The 26,207-nt window shown below is 39.0% G+C and overlaps 1 protein-coding gene across 2 annotated transcripts in view; it reads left to right on the top strand.

The window, feature by feature from the left end:
- The window catches only part of LOC5566167 (glycogen synthase kinase-3 beta), a 104,188-nt gene that overhangs the window by 37,882 nt on the left and 40,099 nt on the right, over nucleotides 1-26,207 (top strand). For both annotated transcript variants that reach the window (XM_021855062.1, XM_001650497.2), the window contains exon 3: nucleotides 8,002-8,192. In XM_021855062.1, coding sequence (XP_021710754.1) covers nucleotides 8,002-8,192 — 191 coding nt within the window. The remainder of the gene's footprint in view (nucleotides 1-8,001; nucleotides 8,193-26,207) is intronic.

A 26,207-nucleotide genomic window follows, 5' to 3' on the forward strand; every position in this document is an offset into this window, starting at 1 on the left:
ATGTTCCGCCATTCAGATGTTCATCGAAGTGTTGCTTCCACCTTTCAATCACGTTAGCGACGAGGTCCATTCTTTAAAAAAGTACTTAGCCGCAGTAAGGCGCCGTTTACAAATTACGTAACGCTCTAGGAGGAGGGGAAATAAGCTGAAGCGTTACGTCTCACACAAAAATTTTGTTTCATACAAAAAGCGTTATGGAGGGTGAGGGGGTCCTTTTAGAGATCCGCCTGTATTCTCTCCAAAAAATCCTCCGTAGCTACTCGCAAGTTTTAATCATGTATCCTTCTTATGTCTCATCAGGAAGCTGATCAATGATTTAATTTTTCGCCTGTTGAAAATCTGGCAATTAATGTACCAAAGATTTCCAAAGAGATTTTCCAAGGATCTTGGTGAGAATCAGTGGGATCTCTAAAAATGCTCAACCTAATCAATTATCTTTCTAGGACATTGTAAGCAATTTCACAATTAATTTGACAGACTCAAGAATTGCATTAGTTATTGACAAAAAAAAAAATGATCGACAGATTCGTGCTGAAATTCTTGGTGTTTAACTTGAAAGATTGTTTACGAATTCTTGACCAGCTAATTGACGATTTCCACCATCTTTAGAAAATCATCCTGGAGATCTTTGGTGGATAAGTTGGCAAAATTCATGCTGAATTTATAACGAGACAACTGCTACATATCTGATTAGGCATTTCGTGAATACCTGATGAAATCCTTGACAGAATTCTGGCAAGATTACCTATGAATACCTATAGCCGTGAAAGATTTGTATATAACTTTGTCGGGTCCCTGAATGGACGTCTGGTAATGTGCTAGAGAAGTAATTCTGGACTGATCTATGGCCGATTATTCCCAAGAGTTTAACCCAATGTATATCTTCCGGACATACTCCGTAACACCAACCCAGTTTTTTTGACAGATTCCCTAGGAGTTTTGGCTGGCTGATTCTTGGGAATATCCTTTTCATATTTCTTCGGAGATCGTTGAATGATTCCTAACATTAAACAATACTTTTATGATCGTCAGTGGTTGAAATTTTTGTTGCACACTAGAGGAGATGGTTGGTTATTCTGGAAGGCTAAAGATCTTGGTGAGTTTATTGAGAGAAACTCTACGGCTTCTCGGAGAGGTCCTAGGAAGAATGTTCTAGATCACTCTGTACACTATATTGGTGGATTATAGAGCCTACCACTCATTCGATAATTGGGCAAGTGTTCTGATATCCTGTTGCGTATTCTTTATTGTGGTTTTAGTCGTTGTTCCAAAACTCAATACTGTTACAAAACTTTTCGGTCTACTATAATGCAGCTTTCCAACGAATTTCAGCTGCATGAGTCGATGATCCCCTGGATATCGACTTATAAAGGTTTGACTGTATTCCAAAACTAGGCAAACAATCCATATTTTGTTCCAAAGAAAGCTTCCATCACCACAATGAGTAGATTACTCCGATTTTTTATCAAACGCGCAAAAAATGACACAACTCGTATAAGATGGGAGCAATCACTTCCAATCGAAAGAACAATGCACTATGGTCCAGGAATCAGTTTTATGCGGAAAGATGCATTCTGAGCTTTAGAATGAAACATTAGACAAAAACGGTCTTCTACAAAGTTGTTTGTATTAGTTGAGCCCTTTGTTTGGTGTTATTGAAAATTAGGGTGGACCACATTTTCATAGAAATGATTAAACTAACTTTCTTATTTGTAGAAATTATTATATACATGCTTCAGCAAAGTTGTAGACCATTCAATTTCAAGCAACTTTGCCAAAAAAAGTTTTTTTGTATCTCTTAAATTGACCGATTTAGAGCTTTTTTCCTACGGTGACATAGGGTGGTCCGAACAAAACTGGTTTTCTGGCTCTAGAGTTTTCAATTCAAGTTTCTCATCAAAGTAGTCTATGAAACACTTTTAGAGCTTTGAAAAATGCGTAATTTGGTGAGTGAAGAAACTCGCTATCTCCTTCCGTTTAGGAGTTATTATTGTTTTTCTTCCAAAAACATGCCTACTTTGATTGTGAATTTCTCTGATTGGGGCAAACATAAAAAATATCTTTTGACGGCGTTCAAAAGACAAAATAAAATTGTATATTATATCAAAAAATTACAGATGTGTTATTTTTGTAACTCTAATAAAACGTCTTGAAAGTCAAACATTTTTTATCACAAAAACTTCAATAACTTTTGAACTAAAATAGATATTAACAATCTTTTTGCATGAAAATTTGCGTTTTGTTAAGTTCTAAAAGTCGTTCATAGACGACTTTGACGAGAAAATAATATTAAAAAAACTAGAGTTAAAAAACTTATTTTTGTTGGACCACCCTGCGATGGTTAGGAAAAAATGCTCTAGATTGGTCAAACTTTGAGCTACAGAAAAACTTTTTTTGGCAAAGATGATCAAAATTTCAAGTTCTACCACTTTGCTTAAAAGCATATCCCAGTATTTTTGCAAATGAAGAAGTTGATTGTATGATATGTGTGATATTGTGGACCACCCTAGTTTCAAATGACACAGTATGAAAGCTTACATTTTTAGAAACAATTTTGTAGAAGATCATTTTTGTCTAAAATTTCATTTTCATGCTCAAAATGTAAAATAATAAAGAAATACATACCATGAAAATTTTCAAAATAGTTTTAAAGCCCTATATTTCTTATTTCAGATTTCTCGTCAAAGCGGTCTATGAACGACTTTAAGAACTTAACAAAACGCAAATTTTCATGCAAAAATATTGATGATATCTATTTTAGTTCAAAAGTTATTAAAGTTTTTCTGCTTTAAAACCTTTGTTTTTATAGGCATTTTATTAGAGTTACAAAAATAACACATCTGTAATTTTTTGATATAATATACAATTTTATTTTGTCTTTTGAATGCTGTCAAAAGATATTTTTTATGTTTGCCCCAATCAGAGATATTCACAATCAAAGTAGGCATGTTTTTGAGAGAAAAACAACAATAACTCCTAAACGAAAGGAGATAGCGAGTTTCTTCCTTCGCCAAATTACGCATTTTTCAAAGCTCTAAAAGTGTTTCATAGACTACTTTGATGAGAAATTTGAATTGAAAACTCTAGAGCCAGAAAACCAGTTTTGTTCGGACCACCCTATGTCACTGCAGGAAAAAAGCTCTAAATCGGTCAATTTAAGAGATACAAAAAAACTTTTTTTGGCAAAGTTGCTTGAAATTGAATGGTCTATAACTTTGCTGAAGCATGTATAATATATTTTCTACAAATAAGAAAGTTAGTTACACAATTTCTATGAAAATGTGGTCCACCCTAATTTTCAATAACACCAAACAAAGGACTTAACTAATACAAACAACTTTGTAGAAGACCAATTTTGTCTAATGTTTCATTCTAAAGCTCAAAGTGCATCTTTCCGCGTAAAACTGATTCCTGGACCACTGTGCAATGGCCATCGATGATGATGAATGGATTCGTCAGGTGGTTGCAAAAATCGAACGCGACAATTATATGCCAATCAACATACCGACCGTACAGGTTGCTGTGATTGGCGAAGATGGCTTCTTCTTTTTCTTGGTATTACGCCCCTTCTGTGACAGAGCCTGCCTCTCAGCTTAGTGTTCAATGAGTACTTCCACGGTTATTAACTGAGAGCTTTCTTTACAAAAATTGCAATTTTCGCATTAGACCCAGGCATCCACAGCATTGCTTTGCTTTAAAAAAGCGATCTCTAACCACTCAGCTATGGAAAGCCAAAAGCAGGCTATCATTTGCGATTTTGGCACACATTGCTCCAAGCTTTACGGAGGGATATGTGACGAATGGTGGTCGGTCATCCACCCCCGGGAATCTGTTGCGTCGTTTCAGATTCGGTAGGCAACCAGGTATACCTCGTTAGCAGCCCATTTGTTGTTGAGCCGTATGACAACATTGAGAGCTTAGAGCGCATCAAGGCTGCTGTTGCACAGTTCCTACAATCTCCAGGCTCGCGTGTGAGTGCGAAGGCTTCGATACGGTTCATTTGAGCGGACTAGATAGTCTTCTAAGACCGACTGGTGCGAATGCGATTAGTCGAGTGGAATGATTTATTTGAATAGTCTATCAAGCTGTTTGCAGTGCAGACAATTCCGGGTGAACGTCAATATTTTATCTACTCTCGATTGGATTCCGGATTGAAATGCATTGCAGGAAATGTAACCGCTATCTTCGCGCTTTATTTGAGCTGCCAAGTAATGGCATTATAATTATTTGCTCGCAGCTTGAGCTGTAAATGCATGTACAACACTGGACATCCAGCCTAATTGCTAATTTTCATTTGTGGGACACTCCCGCCCATGTTGCGCTATCGATGGGGGTTCATCAAATGACGACATGCGATTAGTGGTATCCAGAGGAGGTTAATATTCCGGGTCATTATCGCTCGAATACACACGTGGCGGGATCGAGAACGAGAACACGATAGCCCAGTTGAGGACTGTAACGATGTAATCTGTTGAACATACTTTGGCGAGGTATGAAAATGCCAACGAACCGGATTGGACTGGTCCTTTTTCGAGGTACGTGCTATGGAAAGGAGTATCAGACAGCGACAAACTGTGGCGTGGGATCCAGTTTACTCTACTGTAATGTGACACACGAATGGACATGTAATGACCAACGATAATCTGTTTCACATGCGGGTGGGTTCGACTAGAGAAAAACTTAATTACTAGTGTTACTGGATCGACAGTTTTATTAAAATAATCACAACGAATTGGTGTTGTCTCTCTTCTACAATTCGGGTTTTCGCGTAGGTATTCAGAATTCATGTGGGGATCCCATATCTCAGTTGGCAATACCTTGACCTTGATGAAAGCGAAAATCTAACATTTAAGAAAATTGAAAAATTACTTTAACACTGTCATGTCAATCGTTATGCTACATTTTGTTAGCAACGACCCACATGCCCTATCCCATTATCAAAATGGGAGCACACCTGTTTGAAAGACACGAACAAGTGCTCTTCCAGTGGGATTCTCCCCAACTTTCACAGAGCCCAGAGGTAAATATTTACGTCTCGTAGGTATCTGACGTTATTCGGGCTTCTTTGTGCCTACAAACTGCAATAAAGTGGCGACAAGTGCAGCGCAGCAACTGTTACCGTTTTTTTATGGGTTGATAACAGTGGACCCCCTATCGTGGTTCTGTTAGGTGTCAAATTAGATGCACCCAGCAGGCGTGCAACGATCATTCCATTTTGATAAGCTTCCGTTATCTTCTCCCGTTGTAAACACTTTGACAACTGATGCAACCGTTTCGAATGTTTACGAATTTGATGACGACTTCGGTTGGGTAATAGTATTCGACTACCTGATCGTAAATATTTGTGCAAAATGTTCGCTTCTGAAATATTTCCATGTTTATGGCTTAAGGATCAACTGGAAACAACAAACAGCTTCTGATGTCGTGCTGATCGTGATGGGTTACTAACGACGGCGCGCTTTGTGGCTGGGTGATAACGCCGTTCGTCATGCGCCGATTCCAGAGCAGTTCTACCAGTTTGCGAAGGAGATTTGCTACGTGCTGTTGTTTGCAATCATTTGCATATTAGATTTGGACAGTATGTTTTTTCGCAAGCCCATATGGTGATGACGGTGGACATTGAGGATTATAATGTTGTTTTGACGCAAAGTTTACGTGTTCTATTCGGTAACGTGCGTCATTAATTTTGAATTCTATCGGCTGTTGACTTGATCGTAGAATTGACGATGTTATCAGCGAACTGCCTCTAATTTATACAGGTTTCTGTAACCTAGTCCAGCATTTTTATAATTATTTATTTATTCTGCATATGCTCTTCCATAGGAAACAATTTACCAGAACAATGGTAATAACCTGTTTTTGACAATTCCTCTGTCCTAATTCGTATTTCAATATCAGAAATGCAACATGAATTGAAATGTGGAATCCTTTGAGAATTTCCTTAAGCATACCCAAAAATCGAGGATATTATACACACAAAAATTCATGTGAAATTTGCAATAAACTCGTCACAAATCCATTGAAGATCTCGTTTGAGAATCGACAAAGGTTATGCTGGGAATTTGCTGAGCATCTTGTGAATCATCAACCAAGGGTCTATCCAAAAACTCACCATGAGTCTTGGAAGGAGTCCGTTTAAATCCATTTCATGAATCGGCCAGAGATGCCACCTAAAATTTAATAAGAATTTTGCAAAAAAAAATCCTCTATAAATCCTATCAAGAATTGAACAAGATCCTCTGTAGCAATTTATCAAGGGATGCGAAACGTTTTTGCTAGAATTGTGACTGAAATGCATTCCAATTTTGTAGGAATCCTAAAGATTGCCTTTAAAACCGCAATAAAACTTGGGCTCATTTTTAACAATGCACATAGATGTTTAATATCACAATTATAGAATAATTCATAAGAGGAGCAAGAAACTCGGACGTGAATGCAGTGACCGTGACTTTGAACCCACCGTCCAAGCCAGAAGCTGTTTTTAATTACTCATACCTTCAATCGTCATTCATCGATTTCCAGTGCAGTTTCTTAAATCGGTTTTCAAAGGAAGAGAAGGTCGTCCGTCGTATTTTTTTTCATTCGCTCACTAGTTCTTTGTTGGTAAAGCCATATTAAGCACTCTAGTTCGTTCGTTGCGTTTTCATGTGCTAGCAAAAAACGGGAAATGATTGATACTGGGTTCACTACTGGTTAGATCCGGGTTGCCACTCACATCGTTCTCCCAATATTTAACGAATTGAAACGTCAACAATAATTCATGTTCTTTGAATTCGTTTCAGTGTGCTGAGGCGGGAATGGAATAATTTGCTACAATTTGCCCGAGATGATAGATATGGGCGTTGACAGCAGGGCACACGAGTCACACCAAGAGGGTTAATTGATTGAATTAATTTAGCGGTGAGTGTGACTTAACGGGTGTGTCAATTGCTGTGTAGCTCCGGCTGAGAGTGGGTGGTGATTTTCGCTTTAGATTGATATTAGTCATGTAAATTGCTTTATCAACTTGTCCGTTGATCGGCTAGAACTTTCCGCAAACTTAATAATCTACCTACTCCACTGTCAATTTCAACTCGAATCAGGAAACGATGGCAGAGCACAGTTTTCCCACATCGGGAGGAAGCCAGTCGTAAAACCCTCAGATAATGGCTACCAAATTTACCTTCTCACTATGTGTCGTCAATCTCAATCTTACATGGGTCTTCTTTAGACACCAACTAACATGCACGTCCGAAGATTGTTACCCAAGGTACGATGACACTGCCACATCATGCCTAACTTTTTCTGTTCTCGTATCTTGGAAGCGACGACGAACCACACACCTACCGATATCACGTAGTGAGATTCACCGACAGCCCAGGGAGTAAGGTTCATCCAATTTTATGAATATTGAATTTTGGTGGCCCATGCTTGGCGCCGTCACCGGGACGGGATTATCCACCAGCAAAAAAAAACGAAAAGGCAAAAAGTACCAACTTTGTACCGTAAAACTGGGGGATTTTGATATGTTTTTTGGGTGGACAATCTACTTATTTCTACAACTTTACCCGCATGATCAAAGATACCCCGTTTGACGGTACTTCGTGCTTCAATGATGGTGCCTCTTTCTCTGCCGTCTGATATGGATTTGACTAAACCATGGGAACCGTGAGTTGCAATATTTTATCGTCAATTCGTCGTTTCTGTAATGCGCTGCCAATTGTGCCACTTCACGTTAGATTCCACGCACGGCAACGGATGTTCCAAATAATCCCAATAATGAGATTGGACTTACTGAGTAGTTACTTCTCAATCTTCAGGATATCATGGCTACCCAAATGTTCGAAAAAAAAAGTTTATCCCCGTGTATATTTTCAGCCTCCAATTGGATTTCTACACCGTTCTCCGATGTGTTTCCGATCGATAGCTGTCGACGATAACGACACCACCCAACATCCTTAATCGAATAAATCGTGAACCCCTTATTAAATAACGCCCCCGCTTTTTCTTTTCCCCCAACAGGTAAAGATGGTTCAAAAGTGACAACGGTTGTGGCAACAGCCGGCCAGGGACCAGACAGACCACAGGAAGTATCATACACAGATACCAAGGTGATCGGCAATGGAAGCTTCGGCGTTGTCTTCCAGGCGACGCTCTGTGATACGGGCGAGCTAGTCGCAATTAAGAAGGTGTTACAGGACAAAAGATTTAAGGTGAGTTTCTGGGGTGGTGATGGGTTTGAGTAGGTGTTGCTAGTTTGAAAATGGGTGTTACGATATTCCATCTGATTTCATCTGTATCTTTCTGGGAATTCCTTTAGCAAATCCAGCAGGATATTATACAGAAATCCGATTGATTATCGTTCAAATATTTAAATTGATAATTTATCTAGAAAATCCTCCAAGATTTTCACAAGAGTCCAGGGGTCGATTCAAAAGTTTTTTTGTAGAAGTTTATAAGAAATTTCTACAGAAGTTTGATCAAAATTTGCATTAGGATTCGCTTTAGAAATATCTCCCAGATGTTTTCATGGTTTTCTCCAATACTTTCTAAAAAATATTCTTGACAGTTACCTAGAACCTCTCTGGAATAATTCCTAGATGAACTTTTTGAAGACTACCTAGAAAATTTCTGATAGGATTCCTTAAATTGGAATGCCTTAAGTAATGTCTGGAAGTAGATAAATTCTTGGTTCTCAACGAAAATTTTGAAGGGAATCGTAAAGAATTACATAATCCTTATTCTGGAATACTCCAAAGTGTTTGAATCAATACAAGTATTCACAATCCTGACGCGATCTATTTTCTTCACTCAGATTCCAAGTATCGCCCAAATCCATTGTGCATCCCACGTACACACGACTGTGCTCGACGGTTTCCGCCCATTCGGGCGCTTCTTCAGTATAAAGACATCTCTTAAAAATTCATGCTCGGGAAGGAAAACGGCGAAGGAAACCGTAAATCCGCCGCACTCAACTTGATTGGAAGGAAAAATGTGCTCGGACAACCACCGAGACGCTTGAGAAGAGTCCTTTCCGTTGACACAACGGCAAGGCAACCCGAGCAGGAATGCATAACTAGCTCCATTCTATATTTTGGTATTATACCTTAGACATTGTTTAGGAGTCCTGGTATTAGTCATACCTCAATTTGGCATTATTTTTATATTAAAACATGTTTAAAACAATCAAAAATACTAAAATGAGGTATTGTTAAGCTATTGATGAGCTACCATTGATAAAATTTTCTTTTATATGAAAATTCTATCTTTAAACGACCAGCCCAGTGCATTGGAATGGCCAATAGGCAGCTATGAAAATATATTTAAGGACTGTTCATTTTATAAAGTGGACACTTTGGACATGCAATATCTTTTTAATTTATCAATGAAATCGAAATCGGTTTTCTGTACATCGTTCGACTAATATTGTACAATGCTGTGGTAATAAAAAAGTTACCAAAATAATATGATTTCACACTACAGGGTGTCCGCAAATTATCCGAACAGCAAAATATTGGGAAGATGATCTCACATTGAAAACAATGAAAAATCAATGTCCATGTACCTTTTATAATACAGTGGGATTCCGTTTTTGGCAACAAAGTTGAAATTTTCAGTTGCCAAAAACGGAACCGTGCCAAAATTGGAACCCATATTTCAAATTTTATTTTTCAACTATTGGTTTTGAAAGCATCATTACAATGTTAATACATCATTTTTATGGAATCATAAGGCGTTGAGACTTCGAAAAGGTTCACTTCGAAGCATTTTCCCGAGGGTTATACTATGCTATGAATCTATAGCTTCGTAATATTAAATCTGGCAAACGATTTTCTGATCGCGTTTTTACGCATCAACGTCTTCAATTATTTTTTAGAAGCATTATGCATAACTTTTGTATAAGAGGGCCTTGTAAAACCAATAATCGCATAAGTGACTTTTATTGAAGAACTGGACATTTTCTTAAAACCATGAGAGAAAAAGAAAACAAAAATGTTTTCTTTTAAAGACGTATTTGCGAATCAAAAGCGCTGGGTATTGCAAAACCCAAACGGCATGACCTTTTTTTCTAATTAAATGAACATTTAAAATCAGTTTAACTTTAGCATAAAATCTAAAAATTCGGTAAGTTTAAAATTGCTCCTTCAATTTATGTTTCTGATAAAGTAAAGCATTTTATAATGAATGGTTGACTGTATCAAAAGGGCATACATAAACATGAGTAGATGCATAAATGTCTTGTAATTGTGTAAAATTTAATTTTTACTTGAAATAATTTTCAATTCAGCTTGATATATGTTTTACACCTGCCTTATGAAAGCAACTGAAATTTACAGGATCCTGTTATGAAACCTCAAGAGCCTTATAGGAATCTTCAGGTACTCATAAGAAATCAACAGATAGGATCTCGCATAGAGTTCTCAGGATCTTGCTAAGGATTTTGCTATGAATTAACATCTTGGAATTTCGCTGCGATGTTGCCGTAAATTCTCAAGTCTCCGATGAAAAAATTAAAAAATAATATTAGGCTCCCACAATATAACTAGAAATTCACATTATCCCGCTTAAAATTTACAAGACGCCCTAGAGTTCATTAGGAATCACCAGATGTTGGACATAATCCTCCATAACCAGTTATACACTCTAACGATCCCTTAAGAAGCTCTCAGTGTCCACTTGGAATCTGCAGATATTCTCATGAATTCGTTAAAATTTCTGAAAAGTCCCACAAGAACGAAGAATTCCTTAAGGATTCTCCAGGGTACAGTTAGGAAACTCATAGACTCAGCTCGTAAGGAACATTTTGATGATGTTGAGACCCGTATCCTTGATTAACAATCTTGTACAGAATTCTGGATCGTCTCTTAACAAATCTAACGCCTTATAAAGTCTATAGAAAATAGAGAACGTAGCTTTAAATAGTTGACGCAGAGAGATCAATATACACACCAATATCACAGACAAAAAGTAAAAACACTCTCAGTCGTATTTATCGCAAGCTCCAATGGTATTATTGAAAATAAATTGTAGTTTGGACTGTAGTCGCATTTGTCATGTTATTTAATGAAATTTAAAAAAGCTATGATACACAACATTTTGCTGTACATATTTGTATCTATTATTGCGGTGTGTTTTTACATACGCAATGTATATAAATCCATAATAATAAAGACAGCGAGACAAAATTTATGATTGTTACTCTGTGTGAATCATAGATTTTTCGTTGCTCTTATGTCGGTGCTGGTGCTTTGTTCGAACAAGCTGTTCCAAATCTGAAGAACAGTGTTTTTTTATTGTATCACCTACACAGTTAAAAATAATGAAGATTACACGTTATGTAAACTTTATTTATGCGATGTAAACACGACGTCATGTAAATTTAAGTCTTGAATCATGTAAATGTGTGTTATATGTCACGTAACTACATGGAATCCTGCCGGATTACATGACATATACTTGAAGTTTACATGACATACCATGTAAATGTCCATATTATACCACGCTCCGATTATGTGCATCATATGTCTCAGAAATTTACACGTTACGTTCGAACTGTGTACTGGCAGACTCAAGTGGGCTGGTCACTCAATATGAATGCCTATGAAAAAAGAATGGTCTTAAGTTGAGATACTGGTGGAGATTATTGGTCTCATGAAACGTAGCCTATGTATGACCAATGATCATTCTGAAGTAAATAAGCGCGTACGCGAGTCCTTAGTAGTTGGTGAGATTTGGGGAAACATCGACGAAAATGGAGATCTGGAATGTAATCGATGTGGAGTTGACATGCTATTCAAGTGACTAAAGCAACAGACACAATAATATTTACAAAAATTTACAAATTTTAATGGTATTAAAAAATGTTGCCAAAAACGGATCCATTTTGTTGCCAAAATCGGGGGGTGCCAAAATCGGAGCATGCCAAAAACGGAGCATGCCAAAAACGGAATCCCACTGTACATCTATATATTGACACGCAATACAACTTCAAACAATTTCGAAATGTTTGCTTGTTACTGAGATAGGCAAATTCAAATTTTTCGGAGACGTTTTTCCTGAGGGCCGCTAGTCATACTGGAGATGTGTTATCCCTAAAATCTAAAAAAGATGAATCTAAATTTCCTATTATTATTTGAAGTTACCTGCAGTTTAGTGGCTTCAAGTTAGACTGGAAATAGAAAATTATACGGTTCAAATTCAGAGAGTTCTATGGACATTTCTCTTCCGTCATTAAGCTCGAAAAACAGCTCCTTTTAAGACACTTTAATACATTTGACTTAATTTTGCAAATATTTGAAATCGGAAATGTGTCAAACTTACTTCATAATAATATAATAAGCCATTGTTTACAACCATGCAAGAATATTGAATATATTATGCTTGATTGTATAGAGCCATGTCTTCAAAGTTTGTACGGGTAATTTGCGGACACCCTGTAATAAGGCACAACGTTTAGAACGGTCGAATTTTGGAGGTTATCAAAATCAAGGATTATTAAAAATCGGCAGGAAAATTCGACAATTTATATTTTTTATTTTCAAAAAATGGTTGTACTTAGAAAGCATCATCAATTAGAAGCTTGCTAAAAAATATCAAGTTATTTTTGGAGAAGCAATTTTGCAGATATCATAAAATCATTTTTTATCAATTTTTTTAAAGAAAAATATCTTAAATTTAAATGGAACTGATATGAGTAGAATTTTAAGGTTTAAAGTACGTCCAGACGGAAGTAATAATATAGTATTTATAATAAAAATAACTTACGCCTTCATAGAGTTGCTGATTTAGTCCCCACGTCATATTTTAAGCAAAATAGAAAAACAAATAATTTATTTTCAGAAGACCACTCAAAGCACAATGACAATCATCAAGATTGGGAACACTGCTTGAATTAAATCAAATTCATTTGGCATGTATTATTTTCAGAATGTGTTATTCTGAGACTACCTATCAAAATATTTTGAGAAAAACGCTTACAGTTTGCTCTAGATCGATAAACATGCGTATATAATTTTAAAAGTATGGGATTTTTCAATAAAACGACCATAAAGAGTAAATTTGGTACCCAACAATGCGGTTAAAACTCAAGATTTTGCTTTTTTTATACATATATAGTTTCTTTAGTAATCTAAACCAGTTTTGAACACGCTTATTACTTTACTTTTTTGCTGGTAGTAAAAAGATGGTGTATCAGCAAATTTGACCATAAGGAATAGATCACTAAAGTGACTCAGCGTCAGGAACTGATGGAATATTATTGATGTTTTTAAAAGCTCTACCTTAAGTTGAATAGTAAAGGATACCAACATACAATTTGTTCATTGAATTTAGGATTTTTTTCATGCCAAAAATAATGCTTAAACTTGACGAACAGTTTTTCTTAGGAGATTTTGCAAAAACTATTTAGCTCTTCAACCGAAAGCATTTTGTAAGTTTCTGTATTTTCATAACATTGTAGAATAATAGTTGAACGATACCCAGAAAACCGTTTACGATTTCATCAATAAATAAAAAAGATATAGCATAAACAAGGTGTCCACTTTATAAAATGAACAGTCCTTACCAAGCTGTGTTTCAACAAACACACCCAAACTTTCAAAAACTTTGGTTTCAAATGACGCAAAAAGTTGATGTTTAATACACATGATACATAGCAACTGCACCACATGCTCCATACAGTCGATCATTACGATAAACAAAAACGTTTGGATATCTTTTGAGTTTGGATCCAGGTTTCAAAAAAGTTGCAGCATTAACTGCTATATGTATGTCACTTGCTGCTAGCAAATTAAATAGTAGACTTTACAATTCAAAGAACGAGCAGTTCAGTTCAAAATATTAAAAAATATATTTGAATCTATTAGAAAAACGTAATCCAAAAACAATTTTATCAAAAAAGTTTACACCAACTTGAAAAATGCAAGGTATCATCAAGTATTTAAAATTGCCTGTTGTGAAATACCTCAATTGAATACCAAATTTCCTCTCCAGCAATTTCTTCCTGCTCGGGATGGAAGTTCATTCAAATATTCAGCTTTTCCAGCGCGTGGGACGCTGGAGCCACCACGGTTTCAAATATGAAAATAACCCACATCTTTCGGTTGAACCTAGCAACGTACATATGTATTGCTTCCCCCTCAAGGGGCCGAAAGATTTCTTCTGCCAAATTGAGCGAACACGGGGGCGGCGGATGCTTTCTGCAGAAAAGCAGCAACCATAGTGTAAATAATTGCTTTTGGCGATTAAATTGTTCGGCGGCCGCATTGAAGCCGGACAAAAGCTCGGTCAACTTTTTCCGCTGTATGGCTGCTTTTTTTTTTGTGTGTGGATCAATGACCACCTTGGGGTGCGGTTTATTTTTCGAAAGTTCTCGAAACCAAAAGTTTGTATGATTGTTTGGATTCAAATCTCATACAAAGGGAAACCTTAAAGTTTGGGACAAAAATATTACGATTTAGAGGTGAAGTTACCGTTAAGTTACCAGTCACCGTGCGGCCTCCATTCACCGAGGACATATACAAATTCCTACAGAATATTCATACAATTTTCACAAATTATTTTTTTGTCAGCAAAATAATATAAAACTGATGAAATGAAGTAGTTTTTGCCACAAAGCATGTTGGAAAACCTAGTTATGTAGTCAAAATCATGTAAATTCTGTTCAAAAATGTGATTTTTTAAAACACTTAGTAGATACGCCAAACAAATCATATTTTTCATTTTAACGTTAGTGTTTTTTTTTTTCATAATTCCAATAAGTTTTCGCTGTAGATAATTTAAGTAAGATGTATTATATCGTATGAACAATGAGATTTTACGCAAATTATTTTTTTTTTCTTGTGTTTCAGTCGAAACACAAACGCACGGTTCATGGACCCATTTCAATATGTATGGTTCCTATTACCCGTGCATTAGTGTAAAAGACTTGAATTTATTGGGTTATATTGGATTTATTGTTTTGTCATTATTTAACTACTCCATATATAGTTTTAAGTGCGCACATTACTAGCAACACAGCTGCTCCACCACCAATGTTTTTTCAAGATACGAAATTAAATCATGACGAAAACTATATGCACGGTAAATGGTGCACTAGCTTGCACGGTAAATGGTGACATATAACGGTACGAGGCGACCGTAACATGACATTTGTAAACATAACTTTTGTGTAATTTTGTGTTATGCATCACTAATTTTAGATTTTTCCCTGAATTGCGGTATAATTACACGCTTTGTAGTGGTATTCTAGTTCGCTTTAAGTGATTTGGAACAACTATATAATTTTTTGAAATGTAGATTTTTTTAAATGCACGGTGAATGATAGCTTGACGGTATAACATATGATTTTTATTGAATTTTACATAACTTTGCTGTTTAAAAGCAAATTTGAATCTCTTAGCATAATTTTCTCCAAAAATAAATGCATAAAGTTTATAGAACATTTATTTGCAAAGCTTGAAGCAGGTCTCATTTTAGAGGCTTTGTCACTATTTTAATGCAATTCTCTATTTTCAATCGCAGATCTCTATTTCTTTTCTAGCCAAAATGGTATCTAAAGTTACTTTTTTTTTCTTTTTTTCCTTGCTATTAATCCTGCTATAAAATTGTGGAGGCTCCTGCAGAACCTGCCGAGACTTCCGCAGGTTCTCCCAGAATTCATTCTCAGATTTCTCTAGGAAAAGCTCAAGCAACTATTTGTGAGATTTCTCCTGAAATACTTTTAGGAACTCAACAAATCTCGCGTAACAATTCAAAAAGGCCAATCCTCAGATCGATGACGCTGAGAAAATTCGATATGAATATTGTTCACCACATTTTCAATTCCTATTTCTCAGTATTCAAATCAATCAATGTGAATTCTTGCTTGTTGAGTGACTTGTTAATAATCAATTTTCTTCAAAAAAAAAACTTCCAAAAATGTGGAAAAAATGATGAGTTTAAATGATTGGTTAATTTTCGATTTTCAAGCAGGCATTGGTCTTTTTCATAGGACAGCATGAAATTTTGTTGGCGTGCTTTAGTCCAAGGTTAAGCCCTTTTGGATTTCAACAAATGAGTCAGTGAGAGTCATTGGCTTCTCAACATGCTAAAGCTAATGGCAATTTACGAAATTTTCCGATTGTAGGCTCCCCTGATGTAGCGATTCAATCATTGGCCGTTTTGAGCTGGGGGCCAATGATTTAAAAAAAGAGCGGTTATTGGCCGTTTTTAAGATCGGGTTTATAAAGATTAGTTTTATGATTACGTTGACAATGTTTGCATAGTTTGTGAAAGTTGGGAGATGCTATAGAATGGTATTGAAACCCAATTTGTTTACAATTTGATCATAGGCCCTTTAGAATTGTTACGTGAGAAGTCATCCTTCAAGAAATTACTCTATACCCTATAGGTTCCTCATCATTTCTCCCAGGAATTAAGCCAGGGATTTTTCAAGGTATGTTTAGAGGAAGTTTTCTACAGGGTGGCCACCGAACCGGGAAAAACGGGAAAAGCGGGAAAAAGACGGGAATTTGAATCCACCGGGAAAAAGACGGGAAAAACCGGGAATCTGAGAATATCACCGGGAAAATTGTTTTGATCGAACATCTTCAAACTGTAATGTACAAACCTACCTCCAAAATAAGTTATAGAAAGTAGTTATGTTTAATGATATTGTCATGAGTTATCCGCAATTTTGAACAAATATCTTTCAAACATTAATGATTTAATTTCTACTATGCTACACCATATTTCTTAAAAATGTTTTACTCTTTTCTTAGTTTCGAAATATTATTTTGAATTTTTGTTCTCGCTCTGTCAGGGCTAATATTTTTAAACTTTTCACTAACTGTTTTACTCGATGTTTGGAATCAAATTTTAATTACTTATTGCAGATTGGTTTAGCACTCTTCTGTAATTGCTGAATACCATAACTATTCTTGAAAAGGCTTGTTTTATAAAAGATTTTCACGATTTTAATAACGATCAATCTGTTTCAGCTCACATAAAATGTATAGGATATCCATACAAAAAGCATTACGAGAGGGTGCGTGAATGTCAAAAATGATAATTTTCGGTGTTATTAACATTGTGAGTGAGCTTTAAGTAAGTGCTTCTACATGTGCGGCCTTGTTTCATCCATACCTTCTTGAGCAAACAAGCTTTAGAGAAGAAAATTCAAAGGATTAAGAATTAAAATAATTTCAATTACGGTAAAGAACTGCTTGGGTATCTTGATGATTTACTTAGCCACCTGGAGCTTTTGTCGGCCAAATTATCTGGAATTCAGCATTGGGATACATTTAAGATGATTATAAATCAAAGCCAAACCTCGAAATTTCAAGAGTACGAGTCTAGTGAAGCAAACAGAGATCTGAGCTGGAGTTTTGATAGTTTTATCATCACCAGAATGCAACCAATCAAATTTTCAATACGAATGGTTGTCAGGTTCTCCAGATCCTAAAACTTGAACTTTAAAATTCGAAGTTTGGCTTAAAGGGCATATTGTTGGTAAATGTGGTTCAAATAGCATTCAAATTAAACTCCTGTCGTCTGAAGTATAGAATCGGTTTTATTTGCACAATTTACCAACTCTGTCCCATGATAGATAGCTTCAATCCTCCATTGACGAACGCGAGACAAATCGATTCAGATGAATATTATACTATGACATTGTTTTCAGAATAAGATTCTATATAGTTTAGAACAATCTAATAGTCAACTTATTGTTCCAACAGTGAAACTATTGATAAACATTCAAATTACTAAAGAAAAACAACTAAAAACCTTTAAACCGATTTCAACAAACAAATGTTGCAATTCATAAAAACGATTTTCGATATAGAAAAAGTCAATTAAAGTTGTTGGAAAGAATAGATTAAAAACCGGGAAAATTATGTAAAGTATACCGGGAAAACCGGGAAAAAAGCGGGAATTTCAAAATCGAAATTTGGTGGCCACCCTGTTTCTAGAATTTGCTCCAGGAAATCCAACGCAAATCTTACATAATTTCTACAGCGATTGCTATGAAAATTTTCTCAGAAACCATTTCAATACTTCCTGGAGGGATTTACCGACTAATTTTTAATCGATTTTTCCAAAGATTCGAACAGTAGTTCTTCCACCTGATTCCTCAATGGTTTATTCCACAGCTTGTAAAAAAAAAACGATTGGAAATTATCCAAAAATTCCTCCATTGATCATTACTAGCGTAACAATTCTAAAGGGTCAATGATCAAATTGTAAACAAATCGGGTTTTTATATCATTCGATAGCATCTCCCAACACCCACAAATTATGAATTATCAACAAAATCATAAAGCTTACAGTTATAAACTCGAATTTCAAAACGGCCAAAAACCGCGTTTTTCCAAATCATTCATTGGCCCCTGCTTAAAACGGCCAATGATCGGTTCTCTGTCATTGGCCTTAGCATGGTGAGAGACTAATGACTCACTCTTGCTCATTTGTTGAAAACCAAAAGGGCCTAGCCTTGGGCCAAGGCACGCTAACAAATTTCAAATTGGCCTGTAAAAAAAGGGCTCATGTTTGGTTGAAAACCGAAAATGAGCCAAACATTTAAACTCATCATTTTTTCCACACTTTTGGCAGTTTCCAGAACAAAATTGATTGTTAACGTGTAGTAATAGTGAATTGTCACTCTACGAGCAAGAAATCACAATGATTGATTTGAGTACTGAGAAATAGGAATCAACGATCTGAGGATTAACTCTCTTGAATTGTCATGCGAGATTTCAGAAAAATCTTCCAGAAATTCGTGAATAAATTCGAACAGGGATTAGTTCCTCAAGACATATCTGCAAGAATTTCATCTGCATTTTATCCAGGGCTTACTCCCGCAATTTTTCCGAACATTTCTAGAGTAATTTCTTCGGTCGAATATCATCCTTGCGGATAGTTCATCAAGAATGTCTACAGAAGTTTCATTTGACGTTGAGTACTTTTAGAAATATCAATTTTCTTTCTAGTAGGAAGAATTTAATCTAATAATTTCTAAAAAATGTTCTCCACAATTCCCTCGAGACATTTCTGTATAATATTTTAAGAACATCCTTTGGAAATTTCTCCAATAATTTCCTGAAGGAATTTTAAGAGGAATCTCTGGCGTGATTCCTGAGGGCATACTTTGAGTGATTCCTTCACGACAGTTGTGGAGGAAATCCTAAGAAATCCAATGAGGCATCTCTGGAGACATAAATGCTTGAATTGTTCAAAATATCCTAACCAGAAATCATTGACGCAATCCTAGCGAAATCAATGTGGATTAATTCCTGGAGGACTTAAAATTTTCTTGAATGATTTATGAAAGCATTTCTGGAGGAATTCCTGAAGACATCGCTTGTGTGAGCTTCGAGGTACTATCTGGGGTTGTCCTTAGAAAAGTTACAGGTTAAATTCTTGGAGAAAACCTCAAATTACTAAATGAAGGCCTGAAAAAATTTTCTTAGAAATGCCTGAAGGAAGATGGCCAAATATGTTTGATGGAATTCCTAAAGATATACATATGAACAGTAATATTTGTCGTAATGTCACAAGTAATTGGGTGGCTGTAAGTTCCAATAATAGTGGTAGTGCGGTTTCAAGCGTGTTATAGGCAAATTTTACAATTTACATTTTGGCTCTTTTATTGGGCCTTTTTCAAGGGTTACTATTAGTTACTATTGCCTCTATCACTGGTACAAACGCCCTACATGTTGTAATTCCCTAAAAAAACTTTTAATGATATCTTTCCGGTTTCTCTGAAAAATCCTCATGAAAACTCGGTTCCTGGTTCCTGTTTGGATTACTTTTGTTTTCTTGATTCCTAATCCTTTCTGGTTCCTGTTTGTTATTATTTTAGACATGAGGTCCCTGAAGTTCCTATTTATAAGACACTCAGTCGTTACCAGCCCTGAATTTACTAAAAATAATATTGTTGTTTGACCATAACATCAAGAATCCTCAACCAGTATCAACACTTTTTAGATATTTTTGAAGATAACTTGATTGTGTTTAGATAGTGTAATCATAACACACAAATTAAAACGTTTTAGACATTTTATTTAATAAAAATTACCTGAAAACGTGAATTTGCAATTATAAATTCAAATATATTTGATTTTTTTTTTCAACATTACATTTCTACTATCAAACTGAAGTATATAAAGCATCTTTGTAAAACAACAAGTTGAAAAGCGCATATATATTTTTTATATAATATGCAACAATTGTTGCCTAGAGCTTGTTGACAATTTAACAGGATTAAATAATCTGCTTCAACCTAAGTATAAACGTCAAACTAGTCGTTTTTGAAAATGTACCATTTTTCGTTAAAAATTCATTCAATTTTTTACTAAATGTTTAATCACACTGTTTTAAACCAACCTAATTATCTTGAAACGCATATAAAAAGTTTATCAATCCGCATTGGTATCAAAATATTCATGAAGTCATAGTCAAATATTGTCCAACTTTAGTAAAATGTGGAAAAAAATAAAGAAAACTACTTTTAATTAATGCTAGTAATCAGGCATTGTAGTATTCGTTCTCCATTCATTTCAAAGTACAGTTAAAGCAAGCGAAGAAAAACATCCCAGCAGGGACGACAGTCCAGGGGCTTAACGGACCCCCCCCCCAGGACCTCTGCGAGTTGGGGAGTTGCCCAGGATGTGGTGAAGTTCGCAGTGGGCTCTGATGAACCTTCATAAAAACCACAAAAATCCGAATGCAACTCTGTCACAGCGACCGGTGCCGCTTAAAGTACCCTAGCCCAAACTAACAGGAGTGCCAACCGGCACATCAGGATTGATACCAGTGAGATCCTGATTATGGCATACTGGTCGCGATACAAACGGACAAGGCATGGAATTACGAGTAGGAGTGCTTCGTGCACATTGGGACCAACGTCAGTACGGCCCCAATTATGTATACTGGCAGCGCACGACAAAGGACAAGTAACGGTATATGTACTGGATAATATGCTTTGAGGCTGACAGCGGCGACATTCTACTCCCTTAGTAGGGTCGGGTGACACTGGCCCGAAACGGCGAGTGGGTTAATGGCGCAGGCTGCCCCCGTCCCGTAAAACCGTGGCAGGCCTTAGAGTACGTTCCAAATCCGTCGCCTGGTTGTTCCAACTGGGCGGGAGTAGGCTCAGATGCCATTACCTGACCTGCGCCGATCCGGCTCTGAACATAGTACCCCATAAAGGACTATGTCAACCCTAGCATGGCCTCCCTGCTTGCATAGATAACCATGGGATTATAAAGGCGACTATTCCAGCGGAGATGGATAGCGGCTCTTAGGGGGACCCATAAGAGATGATCAACCAAAACAAACAACTAGCGGAATGTGAAGGAGAGGCTTCTGGACCTATCAGTAACCGGCTAAGGTTCCCGCCAAGGAAGGAGGCGACCAACTTTATTGAAAACAGTGTGGGCAAAAGCCTAGATACTGTGACGACGACAGGCACTGGCCGCTCCAGTGCAACATGTGTGGTGACCGATGGCCCGGGACTAATCGAGGCCATGGATCGCAATAGGGAGTACCTCCCTAAAATGCAGGTAGCTGCTGAGCAACTTGATGTCATCATCGAATATGTTAAAAGCAAAACAAATATCAGCAAAGACTTGAAAACAAGTCTACTGAAATTGCGACAATCAGTCCTAGCTGCAAAGCAGGACTACGAGAAAGCCAAGGAACAACTGGGCAAGGTAGAAGGCCAAAAAGACACTAGGTCGTGTCAGACCGAAGTGTTTTCCTTCACAGGCAACGCGAATATATCTGATGATATTATTCGATACGCGATGCGGAAGAGGGAAGCTTCCGGGGATGAATACGTGGCGAAAAGACGTATGGTTGCTAAGGGAAAAGTGACCTACGCGGCCGTCCTCCAAAGCGGAAAAGCTGGCACGAACCAAGCCCCGCGATCAAGAGGACATGGCAACAAAGGAGAGGCCAACACCAATCCTAAGGCCAAGAAAGCCAAGAAAAAGGAGCCACGGGTTAACCGGAACCAGGCAGTGCATCCACAGGAACCACGGGCGCAAGGCAACAGCAACCCGTGGATACGAGTTGGAAATAAGAAAAAACAGAGGAACGGAACGAAAACGGAGCCCAAGGAGAGCGCTAAACCGAAAACAGCGAAACGTAGGAATTTAGGCGAAGCCCTCGTTATCAAAACAGAGGAAGCAAAATACGCCGAGGTTCTGAAGGCGATGCGAAGCACAGAGAAGCTATCGCCATTGGGCGCAGACGTGCGAAGCATAAGGCGAACTAGGATTGGTGAAATGATCCTAGTCTTAAAGAAGGACGCCAAGGAAAAGGGTGCAGTCTATAAGCAACTGGCACAAGAAGTACTTGGTGACGAGGTTGATGTAAGATCCCTTACTGCTGAAGCGACTCTCCAGTGTAAAAATCTGGATGAGGTCACCGATGCAGCGGAGGTCTCGGCTGCCCTCAAAGAGCAGTGTGACATCGACGTAGCCAGTAAGGCCATCCACCTTAGAAAGGGCCCGCAGGGCACCCAGGTGGCGGCGATCAGGCTGCCGGTCGCAGAGGCCAACAAAGCGAAGAACTTGGGCATACTCAAGGTAGGCTGGTCGGTTTGCCGGCTGAGCATACAACAGCCTCCTGAAGTTTGCTTCAAGTGTTTCGGGAAGGGCCATAAGTCGTGGAATTGCAATGGTCCCGACAGAAGTAAGATGTGCAGAAAATGCGGCGCTGAAGGCCATAGGGCAAGCGATTGTAAGCAAATCGCTAAGTGCCTAATATGTGTCGACAGAGCAGACAACGGACACTTAACGGGCGGACCCAAATGTCCGGGCACAAGCGGAGTATCAAAGCAGCCAAAACGGAAGTAACACAGTTAAATTTAAACCACTGTGATGCAGCCCAGCAGCTGCTTTGGCAGTCAGTCTCGGAAACCAAGACTGACGTGGTGTTACTATCGGACCCATACCGCATACCAGCCAACAACGGGAACTGGGTGGCGGATAGGTCTCAACAGCTAGCAGCTATAGGGACGACAGGACGATACCCAATCCAAGAAGTAGTCTCTAGCTCAAATGACGGTTTTGCGATAGCAAAAATCAACGGCGTGTTCTATTGCAGTTGTTACGCGCCCCCAAGGTGGTCGATTGAGGAATTTTCCCACATGGTTGACAGGATGATGGCCGAACTAGCTAATCGGCAGCCAGTAGTGATAGCTGGCGACTTTAATGCATGGGCAGTGGAGTGGGGTAGCCGCTGCACCAATCAAAGAGGCCAGCTATTGTTGGAATCCCTGGCCGCATTAAATGTAGAGCTGGCAAATGTGGGTACAGTGAGTACCTTCCGCAGAAATGGTGCAGAATCGATCATCGACGTGACGTTTTGTAGTCCTAACCTTTTAGGTACCATGAACTGGCGCGTTGATGACGGTTATACTCATAGCGATCATCAATCGATTCGCTATAGTATAATACCAGGCGGGCAGAAGGCAGCGCGATGTAACTCGATCCAAGCCCGAGGATGGAAAACAGCGCGCTTCGACGGCGAAGTATTCACTGAAGCCCTGAGGCGCGAACGGAACACTCTGGACCTAAACGGTGAAGAGCTAGTTGCTGTGATATCACGAGCGTGTGATGCTTCCATGCCGAGAAAAGCCCCTCCTAGAGAGAACAGGCCGCCAGTGTATTGGTGGTGCGAATCAATTGCAAATCTTCGAGCAATCTGCCTTCGGGCTAGACGAAGAATGCAACGCGCACGCACAGAAGCACAAAGAGAGGAACGCGGTGCAGCATTCAGAGAGGCAAAGTTGGCTCTCAAAAAGGAAATCAAGAGTCGAAAACGGGCATGCTTTGAAAGTCTATGTGAGAGTGCCAATTCTAGTCCATGGGGTGACGCCTACAGAGTGGTAATGGCTAAGACCAAAGGAGCCATAGCGCCCCAAGAGAAATCGCCCGAGTTGCTGCGATCGATAATCGATGTACTCTTCCCGCACCATCCCATAAGCCCATGGCCCCCAGCGCCGTATGCGGCAGATGAAGGAGAAGAAGTGGCGAGAGTGACGAACGAAGAGCTGGCAGAAGTCGTGAAATCATTCGCGTCAAACAAGGCACCGGGACCCGATGGTATCCCGAATGTTGCCTTAAAAGCGGCAGTGAACACGGATCCGGACATGTTCAGAACCACGATGCAACGCTGCATTGATCAAGGAATCTTCCCGGATGTATGGAAGCGACAGAAATTGGTGCTACTACCAAAGGCGGGGAAACCACCAGGTGACCCGTCGGCGTATAGACCTATCTGTCTACTAGATACGACGGGCAAGTTATTGGAGAGGTTGATTCTCAACAGACTAGTACCGTATACGGAGAGTGCGGACGGCCTGTCCAACAACCAGTTTGGATTCAGAAAAGGTAAATCTACTCTGGACGCCATCCAGTCGGTCGTTCAAACAGCTGAGGTGGCAATCGAGCATAAAAGGAGCGGCATCCGTTACTGCGCGGTTGTCACTCTGGATGTGAAGAATGCGTTCAACAGCGCAAGCTGGGAAGCAATAGCACACGCGCTTCACCGCCTCAAGGTACCGGTGCAGTTGTGTAAGCTTCTAGAAAGCTATTTTGATGTTAGGATTCTACTGTATGACACAGAGGAGGGGCAGAAAAGCGTTCGAATTACCGCGGGAGTACCTCAAGGTTCAATCCTGGGCCCGCTGTTATGGAATGCGATGTACGATGACGTACTGAGGCTGCCCCTTCCGACGGGTGTTAAGATTGTTGGCTTCGCCGACGATATCACCCTAGTGGTCTATGGTGAATCGATGGAGGAAGTAGAGTTGACAGCAGCGCACTCTATTTCCCTGGTTGAGGAATGGATGAAGTCTAGGAAACTAGGACTGGCCCGTCACAAGACCGAGGTGGTGGTGGTCAACAACCGCAAGTCCGAGCAACGGGCGCTTATCTCGGTAGGTGATTGCACCATAGAGTCCAAGCGATCCCTTAGGCATCTTGGGGTAATGATCGATGACAAGCTGAGCTTCGCTAGCCACGTTGAATATGCCTGTAAAAGGGCATCTACGGCTATAGCGGCGCTTTCGAGGATGATGTCTAACAGCTCTGCTGTAATTGCCAGCAAACGCAAGCTGCTGGCAAGCGTGGCGCTATCCATACTAAGGTATGGAGGACCAATCTGGTCAAAAGCGCTTAGAACGAACAGAAACCTAAAGCGGTTGGAAAGCACCTACAGGATAATGTGCTTAAGAGTAGCAAGTGCATACCGGACGGTATCTAAAGAGGCCGTGTGCATCATAGCCGGGATGACGCCCATCGGGCTCATCATCAAGGAAGATGTTCAATGCTTCAACCAAAGGGGTACCAGAGGAGTCCGCGACACGTGTAAAGAGGAAACGCTCAGAAGCTGGCAGCAGGAATGGGATAACTCTACTAAGGGTAGATGGATCCATCGACTAATACCAAATGTGTCAGATTGGTATGGTAGAAGCCATGGGGAAGTGAACTTCCACCTGACGCAGTTTCTGTCAGGACATGGTTGCTATAGACAGTACCTGCATAGGTTCGGGCACTCAGAATCTCCTGCGTGCCCCAATTGTGCTGGTGTAGAGGAAACAGCGGAGCATGTCGTGTTCGATTGCCCCCGTTTCATTGTTGTGAGAGGTCGCATGCTCACTACATGCGGAGGGGACACGTCCCCCGACAATATTATAGAGAGAATGTGTGCGGATGCCGAGTGCTGGAATGCAGTAACTACGGCTGTCACTCACATTATGTTAGAATTGCAGCGTCTATGGCGCGCCGACCAAGAGTTGGCTGCAGAGGATTAGCCCTGCCGAGGCTGGTCCCTTGTAACATTGTTTAAGTCGGCTAGGAGAAGCAGTTTGCCTAGGCTACTTCTGCTACACGTGTTGTGCTATATGCACTGGTCCCTTCCCGAAGAAATACCGTAAGGTGGTTCCGGGGAGATGAGGGTCTGAGTCCAAGGGTCATGTCGATGCACTGTTCACCACTTGAGCAATTCTAAATGAATTGCTCATGCACAGTGCATAGGCTGGTTTTAGCGGGTCGTCGTTGGTGCGTCATCCCCGCATTCCCTGAGTTATCTTCTCAGGGGATCTGTTTGCAGATTTCCCCCTTGTAAAAAACAAAAAAAAAAAAAAAGAAAAACATCCCATCTGTATCGGTCCATGATCGGCAATGTTTCGCAAGCTGTAACAAGATAAATAGCAGCAGCGAAGGAGAGCCTCAAAG

The sequence above is a fragment of the Aedes aegypti genome, chromosome 3, assembly GCF_002204515.2.
Source record: "Aedes aegypti strain LVP_AGWG chromosome 3, AaegL5.0 Primary Assembly, whole genome shotgun sequence".
Classification (NCBI taxonomy): domain Eukaryota; kingdom Metazoa; phylum Arthropoda; class Insecta; order Diptera; family Culicidae; genus Aedes; species Aedes aegypti.